Here is a 14,271-nt window from a genome sequence, read left to right as displayed (position 1 = left end):
TTCTGGCTAGGAAAAACATTTTTTTCCTTTCTTCATTTCTAGGTATTCCATGCAACAACAGAACTTTTAAGTGTGACAATGATATTTGCATTAGGAAACAAAATGCAAAATGTGATGGGACACTGGACTGTCCAGATGGAAGTGATGAGGAAGGTTGCAGTGAGTAGGAACACATTCCTTCTGACTCCTTGATTCCCACTGCAGTTTACCCATTTTTCATTTTCATTCGATTCTTGATGTAATTCCCCTTGGTGGAGGTTGCCACAGTCCCAAGAAACAGTAGTAAATACTGGTGAACTGAGTTTGAATTGTTTCTTAGAAATACAAATGCTAGAGTGGATTCTGTCTTCTTTCTTGATAACAGCATTAATGCAGTGGATGTTTACAACGAGACTTTCACTTTCTATTAACTCTCATCAAGGGAGATTTTAGATAAAAAACCTATGAGAAAAGAAATAGATACTGGAACGCATTGGATGGCTTTGCTAATAATGCCTTGTGTCATGAGCAATGTTAGGTGCTGGTTCTTTCCTTAACTAAGACCCAATAACTGTGATCTGCCACATGTTCTTATTTGTCATGTGGCCTCTAATTGGCCATGTGGCAACATGTTAATTATACATCCTTACCAATACTATTTACACTGGAAAAGAATTGCTCTGATAACTGGTTTTTTGTGATAGGTTTTCATTTGTCTTGGACTTACAAATTCTCTCCCAAATGCTCTCAGATCAGCACAACTTGTTCATGGTTCCCTTTGAAACTGATCTTTCTACCTAACAACCTAACTCAAGTGCTGCTGTTTATATCCATCCAGCTGTTACTACAGGTCCCCTCCTCCCCCACACATGTATCATTATGTAGAGAGACGCTGTGTCAGGGCGTGTTTCAGGAAGGAGGGGGTGGTTTGCTGGTGCTGGTTTCACATGGCCCGCATATGCCCTCTCCTCTAGATAAGCAGGAGATTTCAGATCACTTGGTGCATCAGTTCCCAACTCAGCACTAAACATGCCTTAATCTCCAGTTTTTCTTCCAAGTCTGACTTTAAACCACATGTCCTTTCCTCGACTAAAGGCTGCAGCAGGAGTTCCTCCACCCTCCACCGCATCACTGGGGGCACTGACACTCTGGAGGGGGCTTGGCCGTGGCAAGTGAGCCTCCACTTCATTGGATCTGCCTCCTGTGGTGCCTCAGTCATCTCCAGGGAGTGGCTTCTCTCTGCGGCCCACTGTTTCCATGGAAGCAGGTAGGGATCACAGTCCTTACTCTCAAGGGGCACTGTCTGACCACACACCACACACCTGCCCTCAAGTTGTAGGAAGAAGCTCCTTGTTGAAGTCATCCGATCAATTAATTTTTTAAAAAAAATATACCAATTGTCTGCCAAACAATTCTTTTTAGGTATTATTGATAATACCTAAGAAAAAAGAACAGAAAGGAAACATCAAAGATAAATAGACTTTTACTAGGGCTGGGAAAATAAGATAGAACCTTCAACCTATGAGAATGTGTGGAGAATATGGAGAGGAACATTGGAGAATGACTGGGGTATGGGGCTTACTATTTAAATTAGGAGGGGATCTTGGAAAGGTCCATTAGAACTGACTTTGGAAGGGCTCTGTCTTTACCAATGGAATTGTTATGGAACAGATGCTCTTCCAGCAGGACTGAAAGAAAAGCTTCGAAAATAACCTCACTTAAAGCTTAAACTTATTTGGAATCTACTGGATCTTAGGTACAAAAATATCATTCATTTCTCATAGTAATTCCCTAGAAATTACAGGATTCATGTTAATTACTAAAATAGCTTCACCTCTGTTAGAGCATTAGTCTTTTATGCTGTGAAACTTCTCCAAATAATGTGTTAACCTTATTAGTCCTTTGGTCTCCAGTGAAACTCATGAGATGTCAGTGAAGCAGATTAATGACCACACTCTTTGGGCTCTTTCCTTACTTTCTTCAAAAGCTTCCACATTCTCTTCACCACCACTGCTACTCTGGTGGAGTTGAAAGACTCACATGAAGACTACAAGCCCCTCTGTGACTTGTGCAAGGCCATGGGGTCAAGGTTAGGATTCTGGAAGGACTGACTTGGCAGGGAAGGGAGGTTGTGCCCCTGTGAATAGAAATACTTGAGGAGCAGTTATCTTTAAGGATCCTGGTAGTCAGCAAGAAGGAATTTTATCAAGTTCCTACTCATAGCACTTTTCTTTCTTTCTTTTATTTTTTAAATTTTTATTGAATCAAAATTGATTATACATATTTTGAGGGTTCAACGTTGAGATATGTTGATCAAATCATTATTACTAGCATATATATTGTTACAAATCATACTTATTCTTTATGCCCCTTGTCCAATCTCTCCCCATCCCCATTTCTCTCCCGCTCCCACCACTGATAACCCTAGATTTCTTCTCTCCTTCTGAAAGAGTAATGGTTACTCTGTTGATTTGTTGCCTACATGATCTGTCCAATGCTGAGAGGTGTGATCAGGTCCCCCAATATTATCACAGATAAGCTGCTTCTTCTGTCACTCTGGAATGGGCTTTGTGGAGAGAGACACCCTCTTCTTTTCTATATCTCTGCTGGTGACTCTCCTTGTGTCAATGCACTCCATCTGCGTGGTGGTTGTGGTGTCTAGCTGCTTTCGCAGCAGCTGTGGTTACTGTGGTGCCTGTGGTGGGCCACCCACATGGAGGCGATGCTTTTGGCATGCTCCTTGCTGCTGGTGGTGTCATAGCACTTCTATTTCTAATCCATCTTTGTATTTATATCATTTGAATTGGGTAGTAGGGTCCCCAGACCACCATCTTACTGGCCCTGTCTGTCTTTAGCAAAAGCCATTGTCAGCATGAATTGGAAGAATGTAACAAATTCTCATTACCACCATTCTTGACTTGTGCGTGATTCATGAAATACCATCAGCAAGAAAATTTCCAGGCATTTTCCTAGGAAGTTGAGGGAATTTTCTGAATGTTGCTGTACCTTGCCACTCCTGCCACAGTTTACTTATCTCTGGCTTTACTAAGGAGACACGGGAGGCTCAGAGAAGTTGTGCTTCTTGCCATGTCCCTGGAAGAGCCAGTGGCTAAGATACGGCCACTGAAAGTCAGACCCTCCTTTTCTTAGCCCTCAGCTCTCTGTAGAGTGCTTGTTTCCAAACTATATGTGGCTCTTCAAGCTACTAACTTTGTGCTTCCTTCCTTTTCTAACAGGCTGTCAGACCCCACACCGTGGACCGCTCACCTTGGGATGTATATGCAGGGGAATGCCAAGTTTGTCTCCCCAGTGAGAAGAATTGTGGTCCACGAGTACTATAACAGCCAGACTTTTGACTATGATATTGCTTTGCTACAGCTCAGTGTCGCCTGGCCTGAGACCCTGAAACAGCTCATCCAGCCAATATGCATTCCTCCCACCGGCCAGAAAATGCGCAGTGGGGAGAGGTGCTGGGTAACTGGCTGGGGGCGAAGGCATGAAGCAGGTTTGTGTGTGAATGAATGGTCATACCCTCCCCTGCAGGTGGTGACTTGTGTTGATGCGGAGCTTTGGGGTTCACAGGGAGGACTCGTGTATACCACCTTCTTTGAGCCTCCTGGCAACTCTGGAAGGTTGCACTGGAGGAGGGAATTATCCCTGTTTTACGATGTTCTCCACCTGCTCCCATAGAAGCAGGGCCCACCTCATAAAGGGACAGAGGGGGGTTGTATGAGCAAGGCAGTATTAATTAGCTAGCGTGGGCTTTTTTCAGACTCTGAAGGGTTTGCTAGGTTTTCTACTATAGAAGAGGAATTCCTCCTTATTTTTAGGTTCTCTTTTCATCCAAAGGAGTGATTTCCTTTTGTAAAGGAGAGAAGGACACACACGTGTGCATCTGTATTAGTTTGCTTTCTGTTGCTTATAACAATACCTGAAACTGGGTAATTTATAAAGAAATGAAATTTATTTCTTACAGTTTTGGAGGCTGGAAAGTCCATGGTCCAGGGAGTGCATCTGGTGAGGACTTCTTCTGGGTGGGAACTCTCTTCAGGGTCCTGTTGTGACACAGGGTATCACATGGCAAGAATTGGCATAAGCAAGAGCTCTCCCTTCTTATAGAACCACAAGTCCACACCCACAATAACTCATTACTATCAACCCATCACTCCATGAATGGATTAATCCATTCACAAGGGCACAGTCCTCACAATCCAATCACTTCTCAAATGACCCGCCTTTCTTTTTTTTTTTTTAATTTTTTCATTTCTTATTTTAATTGACACATTGTAATTATACATATTTATAGGGTACAATCTGATGTTTTGACACATATATGTTGTATAATAATTGGGTTAGGGTAGTTAATGTACCAATTACCTCATGCATTTATCATTTATTTGTGGCAAAAACATTGAAAAGCTTCCCCTCTAGCTATTATGAAATATACAAAACTTAACTATTTGGGGGGCAGCTGGCCAGCACAGGGATCAAACCCTGGACCTTGGGGTTACCAACACCACGCTCTAACGAACTGAGCTAACTGGCCAGCCCAAAACTTAACTGTTAACTACAGTCATCCTACTGTGCAATAGAACATCATAACTTACTTCTATCTAATTGTAATTTTGTACCCATTGAAGGTCAACCTTTCAAATATCATAATTAGATTGCCCACCCTCTTATCACTGTGATAGTGGGGATAAAGTTTCCAATACACAAACTTTTGGGGGACACATTTGGCCCATAGCAAATGTGGACACTGGGTAGACTCATAGACCACTGTCAGGAAGATTATGTGGGTATGTCCTGCACCAGGGCAGCTAGCCAAGGGGTAAGAGTGAGGGCTGAAATCCAGCCTTCCCTTAGCTCCCAGAACTGCAAATTCAGCCTGGGGTTTACACCAGCCTAGACTTGGTCCACTCAGAGGAGATGACTTTTGTAACTCCTACAGTTGGACAGGGCATGTATTAGTCTGTTTCTGTTGCCTACAACAAAATACCTGGAACTAGGTAATTTATAAGAAAATGATACTTATTGTTTACAGTTTCCAGGGCTGGGAAGTCCAAAGTCCAGGGAACACATCTGGTGACCACAGTAGCAGTGGCTTCAGTGATACAGGGTATCACATTGCAAAATGGCAGAAGCAGAGAGAGAGAGAGAGAGACTCTCACGTGCTCTCCTTTTAAAGCCCTCAGAACCATGCCCATCACCACCATTAAACCATCAAATAGATTAGTCCATTCACTATGGCATGGTCTTCACAATCTAATCACCTCTTCAAGGCCCCACCTTTCAATTATCATAATAGGATTTCCCACCCTCAACAGTGGGGATTAAGCTTTAATGACTTTGGAGGGGGGGACATTCAATCCACCGCAGGGCATCTTTCTTAATATGCACAAAGGTCAGGCTGTATGGTAGGGGAACCCTTACATCCGCCCTGCCAGGGTTTTTCATGGTCCAGGATTCATGGTTATTACAAATATATAGTGAGGGGAAGAATGCAAAGCTTTGCGAATGTCTCCCCAAAGGTTAGGACTAATACTTTCCCTGGATCTCCTAATCATCTCAGATTTCTTCGTAGTTCTTCCCAAGGGTTTAGGATAGAAACATTGTAAATCTTTTTTTTTTGGGGGGGGGGTCTGGCTGGTATGGGGATCTGAACTGTTAATCTTGGTATAATTAGCACCATGCTCTAACCGGGTAAACTAACTGGCCAGCCCTCATCTACAAATCTTAAACCATGCCCTACCACCTCGCTTTGACACTCTCTACAGATTCAGTGTGGGCAGCTTCACAAATGCCTGCTGCCCTCATTTAGTTATTGAAGTAATAATATTTGCCCACCTTGGGCTTGCTGAGGTCTCAGGGTCCCAGTGAAGCAAAGCAGCTAACTGAACACTTGCAACCTTGATAGGCTACTGTGCTCAATGCTTTAATTACATTACCATAAATCACAAGAGGAAAGACTCTACCTAACAAGCTAATCATGAGACATTTTCTTTAAAAGCACGAGTGTGTATGTGTGTGTTTATTTTTCTGAATCACTTAAAAAGAAAGCAAAAGGGCTATATCCAAACTGTTTTTATGGTTCTTATGGTTCCTCAGAGATCCCATATATCACTTATGCTACTCTATTTAAGGAGCCCTCTTGAGCAGCAAATATTGGTAATTGTTGCTGATTCGCAGTCCTACATACTGGAATCAGGAAGTACGTGCTGAAGAAATATAGCACAGCGGCTCAGGTGATTGAGTCAGACCTTGGGTCTGAATGCTGCTGTCACTCACTAGCTGTGTGCCATTGAGCAAGTCCTTTAGTCTCCTAAGCCTCCATTTCTTCATCAGCAAAATTTGGATAACAATAGAATTTACCTTGAGAAATTGCTATGAGGATAAAAGGAAATAATGTGAGTTAATTGTTCAAATGAAGCCATAAATAAGTGTAGCCATTACCATTACCATGATTTCCACTTCTAATGTGTTTTCCAGATAATAAAGGCTCCCCTGTTTTGCAGCAAGCAGAGGTAGAGCTCATTGATCAAACGCTCTGTGTTTCCACCTATGGGATCATCACTTCGCGGATGTTCTGTGCTGGTGTAATGTCAGGCAAGAGAGATGCCTGTAAAGTAAGTTGTCTCAACTTTCTCTTGCCTAACATATAGTACTTTCCATAAATGGTTTCACATTGAGTCTATACAACACTGGAATTTAACTAGGGCAGGTACCTTAACTCATCTTTTCTTTTTTTTTCCGGTGGTCGGCCAGTATGGGGATCCTCACCCTTGACCTTGATGTTATAACACCGTGCTCTAACTAACTGAGCTAACTGGCCAGTCCCCACTTACCTTATCTGAGTTGCCCAGATATTAATTATAATTCAATTGCCTAAGATCAAGGAAAGGTGGTGAAAGAACTGGCTCCATAGAACTCAGTTTTCTGGTTCCCATGTATTTTCCTCCAACATTTAGAGGATGAGGTCAAAATTCATTATTCTGTCATGATTTTCTTATAACCAACAACTAAAAAACAAAGCAAAACAAAGACACACAAATGCACACTGTGTTTCACGACTGCTACCTATTTCCTTAGCAGCAGCCATTTAACTTCTGAAATTACAAGGGTTACATTTACTCACTCCTTTGAAGCATAGGCTGAGACAAAAAGAAAAGAAATGGGAGAGGTGGCAGACAATACTCATGTAGGCCCCTGGAAAGTTGGAGGTCACCTTTGGGGGGACATTTCTCTGAGCCTGAAATTTCCATTTATGCAGACATCTACATGATTGCCAAAGAATAAACAGATGATTTAGAAGATAAGAGGACAGTGGGAACTCTTCCCACAACCTTAGCCACAATGCCACAAAAACTCATTATAATAATGACTTCTATCTTTTGAGCTCCTATTTTGTGGCAAGCACTTTACTAGGTCCTTTAAATAAATTCATTCAAATCATTCTTTTATCCCCATTTTAGAGAAGAGGAGACTGGGCATGAGAGGGTAAGTAAATTACTTGAGGTTATATGGCTAGTAAGTCTCAGTGTCTGAGCTGGGGTTTGAACCCTTGCCTCTCTACTAATAAAGCTACGAGGTTTGGGGTGATTCTTGCAGCTGGTTACTTACATAGCCCTGTTCCACACAGCCATCAAAGTTTACATGTTAAACTAGACTTAATTAGTAGAGTTGGTGCAACAACAGTTAAAAAAAAAAAGAGTACAATTTTCCTACTAGTCAGAATTTACCTAATTAGGTATGAAATTGTGGGGATGGAATACAGGGGAAAATTTGGACTGCTTTTTTATCTGTGCCTTGGAGTATATTGCAACTTTACCTACCCTCCAAAATAGGAAAATAAAACCAAGAAGTCATAATTAAAGGATTAATACTGTAGGGATTATGTTTAAACTTTGAATTATTTGGGCCTTTGCTTTGTAGAATTGAGATATCAGAAGGCACACTCAAGTGACAGTGATTTGTCTGTGCCAACTGTTGGCCGCTGGTTGTTAGGGTTGCTTCATTGGACCTGGTTAACTAAACAGGGTCTCCTCTTCTTTCCTCCCTGGGACCATGAGCCAACTGCTGAAGTTGCATGGCCCAGGTATAGAAGTCAGTCTTCTAAGATAAACATACCTCATAAGGTTTTATGAGGATGAAATGACCCAAAACAGTGGTTAGCACATATCTAGCCCTAAAGAAATGTTAGTCCTTACTACTGCTATTACTACTACTACTTCTACTACTACTGCTACTACCACTACTACTGCTACTACTGAGATAGGAGGTGCTCAGTTTCTCCGGATTTGGGTTTCAGGACACACCCCTGGGTTTCAAGCCACTTCCCAGGGTCTCAGACCCCTTCTCTAGGCCCTCCATAGAAGAGAGTTATTGCTGCTTGTTGAACTTATTTTCAGTACCAACAAGAATAGACTGAGACCACAAGGGGAAGACTTATACAAACACAGTAGCTGAGCATGCCCAGTAAAAGGAATTTATACAGGTTTATACGACCCTAGAGACCAAGCATGTTCAGTGGAAGGGAGTTTACCCTTTGAATGACCTTCTACTCAGGGTGCTAAAGAGCACAGAATATTCTTGAATATATTTGGTACATGTGATAGAATTTGACCAATGAACATGCCCTAAAAATAGACCAACTGAGCATGTGCAAGACTATGTTACATAACTGGGAACCACCCCCTTAGTTGAATATTCATTAGATAGCTTGAATATGTATAGATAGATAAACTATAAAAGCTGAATCTTGGTAGGAGGCAGGGCTCATTCTTTCTGGGGCCAGACTGCACTCTGCCTGTGGAGTGTGTGTTTCTTTCTTTTTGTGTCAAATTTACTTTCAGCAAGCAGCTGTTCACTCTCTTGAGCCAGCCTACACTCTGTACTAAACTTTGTGTGTATTTCTTACTTTTGTGTTAAACTTGGTGTGGACCCTGCTCCATCTCTGGAGCTAGGCTGCACTTTCTGTGTGAAATCTGAATCTCTTATTCCTTACATTAAACCTATTCTCACTTTTCTGCTGTGACTCTGCTCTGGAATTCTTTCCTGTGGTGGAGTCAAGAACATGGTAAGAGGACTGGGGGGGGTTGAGGTCAACTATTGGGCCTCCCTAGACCGTCTCCTCTGGCATCACTACTTCTACTGAGGTTTATGCTCTGTTTAGGGGTATATGAGATTTGTTTTCTCCAGCAATAATCTTCTATTGTTCTTAGCCTAAAAAATTAAGTTTCTTGTAATAAATGTAGCTTTTTGGTTACAGGAAGAGTAATTCTAAAATAACGTTAGAAGTTTCACATTATTTCCTGACACTTCCCAAACTGCGTAGTGATTAGCCAAGCAAAAACATGTCAGAATGGGACTTTTGAACACAATCCATTAGACATTAACGACGAAACTGATGATCATGGGACAACTGTACTGCATATTTAACATTATCTTTTTGTGTAGGGAGATTCGGGTGGACCTTTATCTTGTCGAAGAAAAAGTGATGGAAAATGGATTTTGACTGGTATTGTTAGCTGGGGATATGGATGTGGAAGACCAAACTTTCCCGGTGTTTATACAAGGGTGTCAAACTTTGTTCCTTGGATTCATAAATATGTTCCTTCTCTTTTGTAATTGTACCAGTTGGATTTTTAACAGTGATTTGTATGATAGATTCTTTAAAAAGAATGCAATAATTATCAATAAAATGAGTCACTTAATTTTTTTCAACTGGAAATGCCAGATTGCATATTTTGATATTTATTGAAAGACATACAAGTTAATATATACGCCATAAAAAATTGTCTTGAGGATATAGCTATATTGGTTATTAGGCATCAAAAGGCCATTGATTCAGGGATGGAAGAAACCTAAAGTAATGTCATGAACTAAGCCTCCAAAACAAATAAGAAATGAGGGAGATGTTCAGATGGACTTAATGTATTATTTTATGTTTGTACTTAAGATGCAGATGTTTACAAGGCTTTAGATAAATTTGACTTACTGAAATAAGAAATTCTAGTAAAACCCATATCTGATCTTCAGCATTCCCATGAAATTAAATGCACAAAAATATCTTCCTGACAGATGTAAATAAAGCAAAACTCAGTTATTGACAGAGGGAGTACCTGCACTGTTGCTTTCCAATCCAGTTTTGTTCAATCATGTCATAACGGGCCTACCTCAGCTATGGCACGGTAATGTTGTGTACAGAGGAACCAATCAATCAACAAACAAAAGTGACAGCAACCTTTACAAAAATGACTTAATGAAGCATTATGGAAGTTGGATTGAAAGCACATATATGGGATTCAAAAAAATTGTGATAATGCTGGTCAGCAGTGAAAAGGCAAAGGAATTTTTGGATGATTGTTGCAAAAGTGAAATTTTTCAGAAATATTATTATCTGGCTTTTGATTCTTTTATAAATACTCAGTGACCAAGATTTTATTTTATTTTCAGGGCCTTATAATACATAGCATAGTTGTAAACCTACAGTTTACTCTCAATACGTCCTAGTTCTTGATTTATTTTGTCTTGATTTAGAGGGTTTCATACTTGATCTCAGAATAAACTGTTCATTAACAGAGGACAGAGTTAACAGTACCAATGAACAGGTAAAAACAGTGGGAGAAAGAATATTATTTGTTTTCTCTGGGACAAAGTCAAGGAGTAATAACAATACTATTATTAAGTTGGGTCTGGACTAGTGCATAGAACTTCAGAAAATCTCAATGGAACAGCAAAAGGAGAAAGAGCAAAAATTGTCATCTCTCAGATCAGATAAAGACTGAAATATTGGTATGATTTCTCTGAGATAATATTTTCCAGTTCACAGAACATATTTTGATTTGCTAAAAGACTGTTTCCCTCAGATTAAGGATAAAACATCTTAAGGACGCCTCTCTGAAATGGTCCCTAAGGTTTCAGTAAACTGGCTATGAGCTGGTGCAATTCAGAAGGCCAAGTGTACTGCTTAATTCACAGGGGGTAGTTAGCTACTGAATCCACTGTCTAGAAGAACAAATTAGACTGATAGTTCTTATAACCTAAGTTTATTTTGCCTGGAATGGTTGTGACCTATGTACAAGGTGAATTGTATTTTTTATTTTATAGTCATTTCTAAGGCATGGAATTGCTATTCACAACATACACGAGTCCTTTGCATAAGTTTGATCTCAATTAGGCAATGGAGGAGAGCTGGTATGATCTATCAGATTCATCGGAGTTTTTCAAACTACACCTATGCACTACCAATACAGATACTTGCTGGTGCTAATGTGAAGGTACATATGCTCCTCAGCAGTGCTGGGTTGGGGAAAGTTTGAGAAACACTTACCTAACTTACTGGGATATTTCATACCAAAGGTATCTAAAGATGCCTTTAGAACCTGAATGATGTGGGAATATTCACTTTCTTCTTGCAGAGGGGCAAATTGAGGCAAATCCCAAGACTGGTTTTGTTAGCCGAGAGCAGTGGCCTTCATAAACCAATAGCGGAGCATTTCATGTGCCACATTACTGGGGGAAATTTGTAGGGACTCATATTCTCCTTCACAGTGCCTTGAAAACTGTCAAATGAACCACCCTGTCAGCCAATTCTTTTTCCATTGTTTTCTGCTTGATTAGCACGAGTGGCTGACCCAGTTGTTGATGCTGAGAGTAGAAGTGCTTGCAACATGTGGGTATGGACTGTTGTGTTTTCAAGAGGCACAGACCTGTTTGAAGATAATGAGATGCTTTAATGCATTGGTGATACACTTTGATGATGTTACTTTATTTTTTGGTTTATATAACAACCTTTGGGGGAAATTAGTTGCTCCTAACGGAGATGAAGAAAGAAGAGCAAGTACTATGACAAGAGTAGCAAAATTGAAAATCTTATATTGGTCAGCAAATCTTAACAAGAATATTTTAATTTCTTAATGTTATTTAAATTTGACTCTTTGGACAACCTAAAGCAACTGAGTCAATAGTAATTTTAAATTATACTAAGGAGAACTATTTGCGAAGTAACAGTACATTTTAAAAAGCTACCCCTATAGAAATAAATTCTGAAGAAATTGCAAAAACAAATCTAGATAGAGTGCCTCATTCACGAATGCTTAATTTTCATCAAGAATTATTTAATCTGAATTTCATCTTAGCTTCAGGGGGAAACACTTCTTTCTAACTCATTCTGAATCCTTAGTTTGGAGTCAAACTGGCAGGATGAAAATGGTCCTCAAGTAGGGGCTGGGACACTCATTAGCATTCTAGGTCAGCTGTCTGAAGATTAAGAGATTTGCAGTTACCAGAAACAGGAACAGGTTGGAAGCAAGAATTTAAGTAGTTCAGGAGGTGTCAGCAAGTATCAGTGATGAAGAAGGTATGACAGGACAGGAAGAAAAATCAATATTGAATCAAGAGTTTGTGCTGGGTGCTAAGGGTTGGGGGTGGTGGGTATTAGCTACAAAGATACTTACAGTCACGGAAAGTAAGGGAACACTCACTGAGACCCTGCCATTTTTCAGGCACAGGAATAAGTGCTTTAATTACTTCATTTAATCCTCCTAACTTTACTGAGTAGCAATCATTTCATAATGAGGATAGAAGCTAATAGACATTGAACAACTTGGCCAAGAGCACACATACAGTGAGAGTCTAGATTCTGGTTTTGCTTGCCTTCAAACCTACACTCCTTCCACTGTACCATAGGGACAAGGGTTAGGTATATGGAATTCTGGAAATGCATGAGTCTATATTAGAGAATACAGAAACCTTGCTTTACCGTACTCAAAAGGCATTAAGAGATGTGATTTAGAGCATGCTTGTGACAGGAACAGTTGCTTTTTGATCTTCTAGGAGAGGGAAGGAGATTTTAGGTATTTGTGCATGGAGAAACCAGGCTTGGAAGACAGCTACAATCCATCTGACCTGAGAGGGAAGCTCCTGTTGAGATTGAGCTACTGCAGTCAAGTGAGGGAGCTATGAGAAAAGTTGTCTGAGCCCTTGGTAGGGATGAAGGGAGTAGGGATGGTGAGGGCTTTGAGAAATGTCTGTGCTTCTTTTTGTGATTACTGTTGCCACCCAGAGGCCCCACTGTCCCCCTTTAGTGGCTCCAGTTCTTAATCAGTCTGCAGACCCTTGTAGGCCTAGGGATGCTGACAGCATCTTGCTATTGTTAGTCTCCGGGTGCCTCCGCTTTCCTTATTGATTCCCTTAACCCTTGCTGCTTTGTTAAAAAGCCTCTTCAAAAGTCACAGTTGAGAATGCAGCCTCATTCCTGCTGGATGTGCCTGTTAGAGCAGAGAAAGCAGAAGTCAGCGCAGGCCAGCAGCTGAGTCACTGAGGTTAGCACGACCCCCTTCAGCAGGCAAATGGAGTCCAAAAGTCCAGAGATCTGGTAGCAGGCACCAGACAACTAAAGACAGGATATCTAGGCAGTGTCTGCACAGTAGGCATTGAGGGTGCCAGGCTTTTGGCCACAAGTCAGCATCTTCCAAAGTGGAGTTTATTTATATGCTTCCTTTTGGTGGCCCAAATTGGTCTTAATATGTATGTGTGTTGGGGGAAGGGTGAGAAGTAGGGAGTAAGGCTGCTCTGTACAGAATCTTGAGAGGGGAGGCCTTTGGACCAACACACACTGTGCTTAGCAAAACTAATTCCTGCTCACTAAACCAGAAGTTCTGAACTATGGGTAGGGTGTCAAGGAGATTGTTGTGCATGTGTGCTTTTTCCTCAGGTGCGGTACATGTGTATATGTCTATGAATTCCCTCAAAGATAAATAACAAAAATAATAACAGCCAACATTTATGAGTGCTTGCTAGGTGTCAGTCAGTGTTCTGAGTGCTTTACTTACATCGGCTCTTTTAATCCTGGCAACAGCTCTATCAGGTGGGTACTAACATTATGCCAGCTTTCCAGATGACACTGGCACAGAGAGATGAAGCCAGAGGTCTCAGTCAGGAACGCTATGAGTGGGGAAGAACCCAGGTAGCCTAGTTCGAGAGTCTGTTGTACCCCCCCCCCCCCCATTCCGTCTCGGCGCCTGACTGGACTTGTAAGAGGAAGAGCATTCGTGTGTGTTTTGCATCTTCACGTTCTCAGAACCTACCACGATGCCTGGCACGCAGTAGACGCTTCAGAGTTAATTTGTTGATTCAAGGAATGAACTTTGGCTAGGCAGAGGCAGCGAGGACCGGGGCAAGCCCCAGCAACCGGCAGCCAGGAAGGGGAAGAATGCCAACTTTCTTCCGTGGGACGGCGCCACGAGCCCACCCCTTCCTTACTGCAGCCCTACCTCGACCAGGCCCTCG

At 41.3% G+C, this 14,271-nt stretch overlaps 1 protein-coding gene across 2 annotated transcripts in view; it reads left to right on the top strand.

Annotated features, from left to right (window-relative positions):
* Positions 1-9,606, top strand: part of TMPRSS7 (transmembrane serine protease 7) — a 36,139-nt gene extending 26,533 nt beyond the window's left edge. For both annotated transcript variants that reach the window (XM_063114756.1, XM_063114764.1), the window contains 5 exons: positions 43-159; positions 1,075-1,246; positions 3,216-3,484; positions 6,469-6,605; positions 9,436-9,606. In XM_063114756.1, coding sequence (XP_062970826.1) covers positions 43-159; positions 1,075-1,246; positions 3,216-3,484; positions 6,469-6,605; positions 9,436-9,606 — 866 coding nt within the window. The remainder of the gene's footprint in view (positions 1-42; positions 160-1,074; positions 1,247-3,215; positions 3,485-6,468; positions 6,606-9,435) is intronic.
* Positions 9,607-14,271: the final 4,665 nt, after the last annotated feature.

The sequence above is a fragment of the Cynocephalus volans genome, chromosome 1 (genome assembly GCF_027409185.1).
Source record: "Cynocephalus volans isolate mCynVol1 chromosome 1, mCynVol1.pri, whole genome shotgun sequence".
NCBI lineage: Eukaryota > Metazoa > Chordata > Mammalia > Dermoptera > Cynocephalidae > Cynocephalus > Cynocephalus volans.
This window is presented reverse-complemented; position numbering and strand designations above follow the sequence as displayed.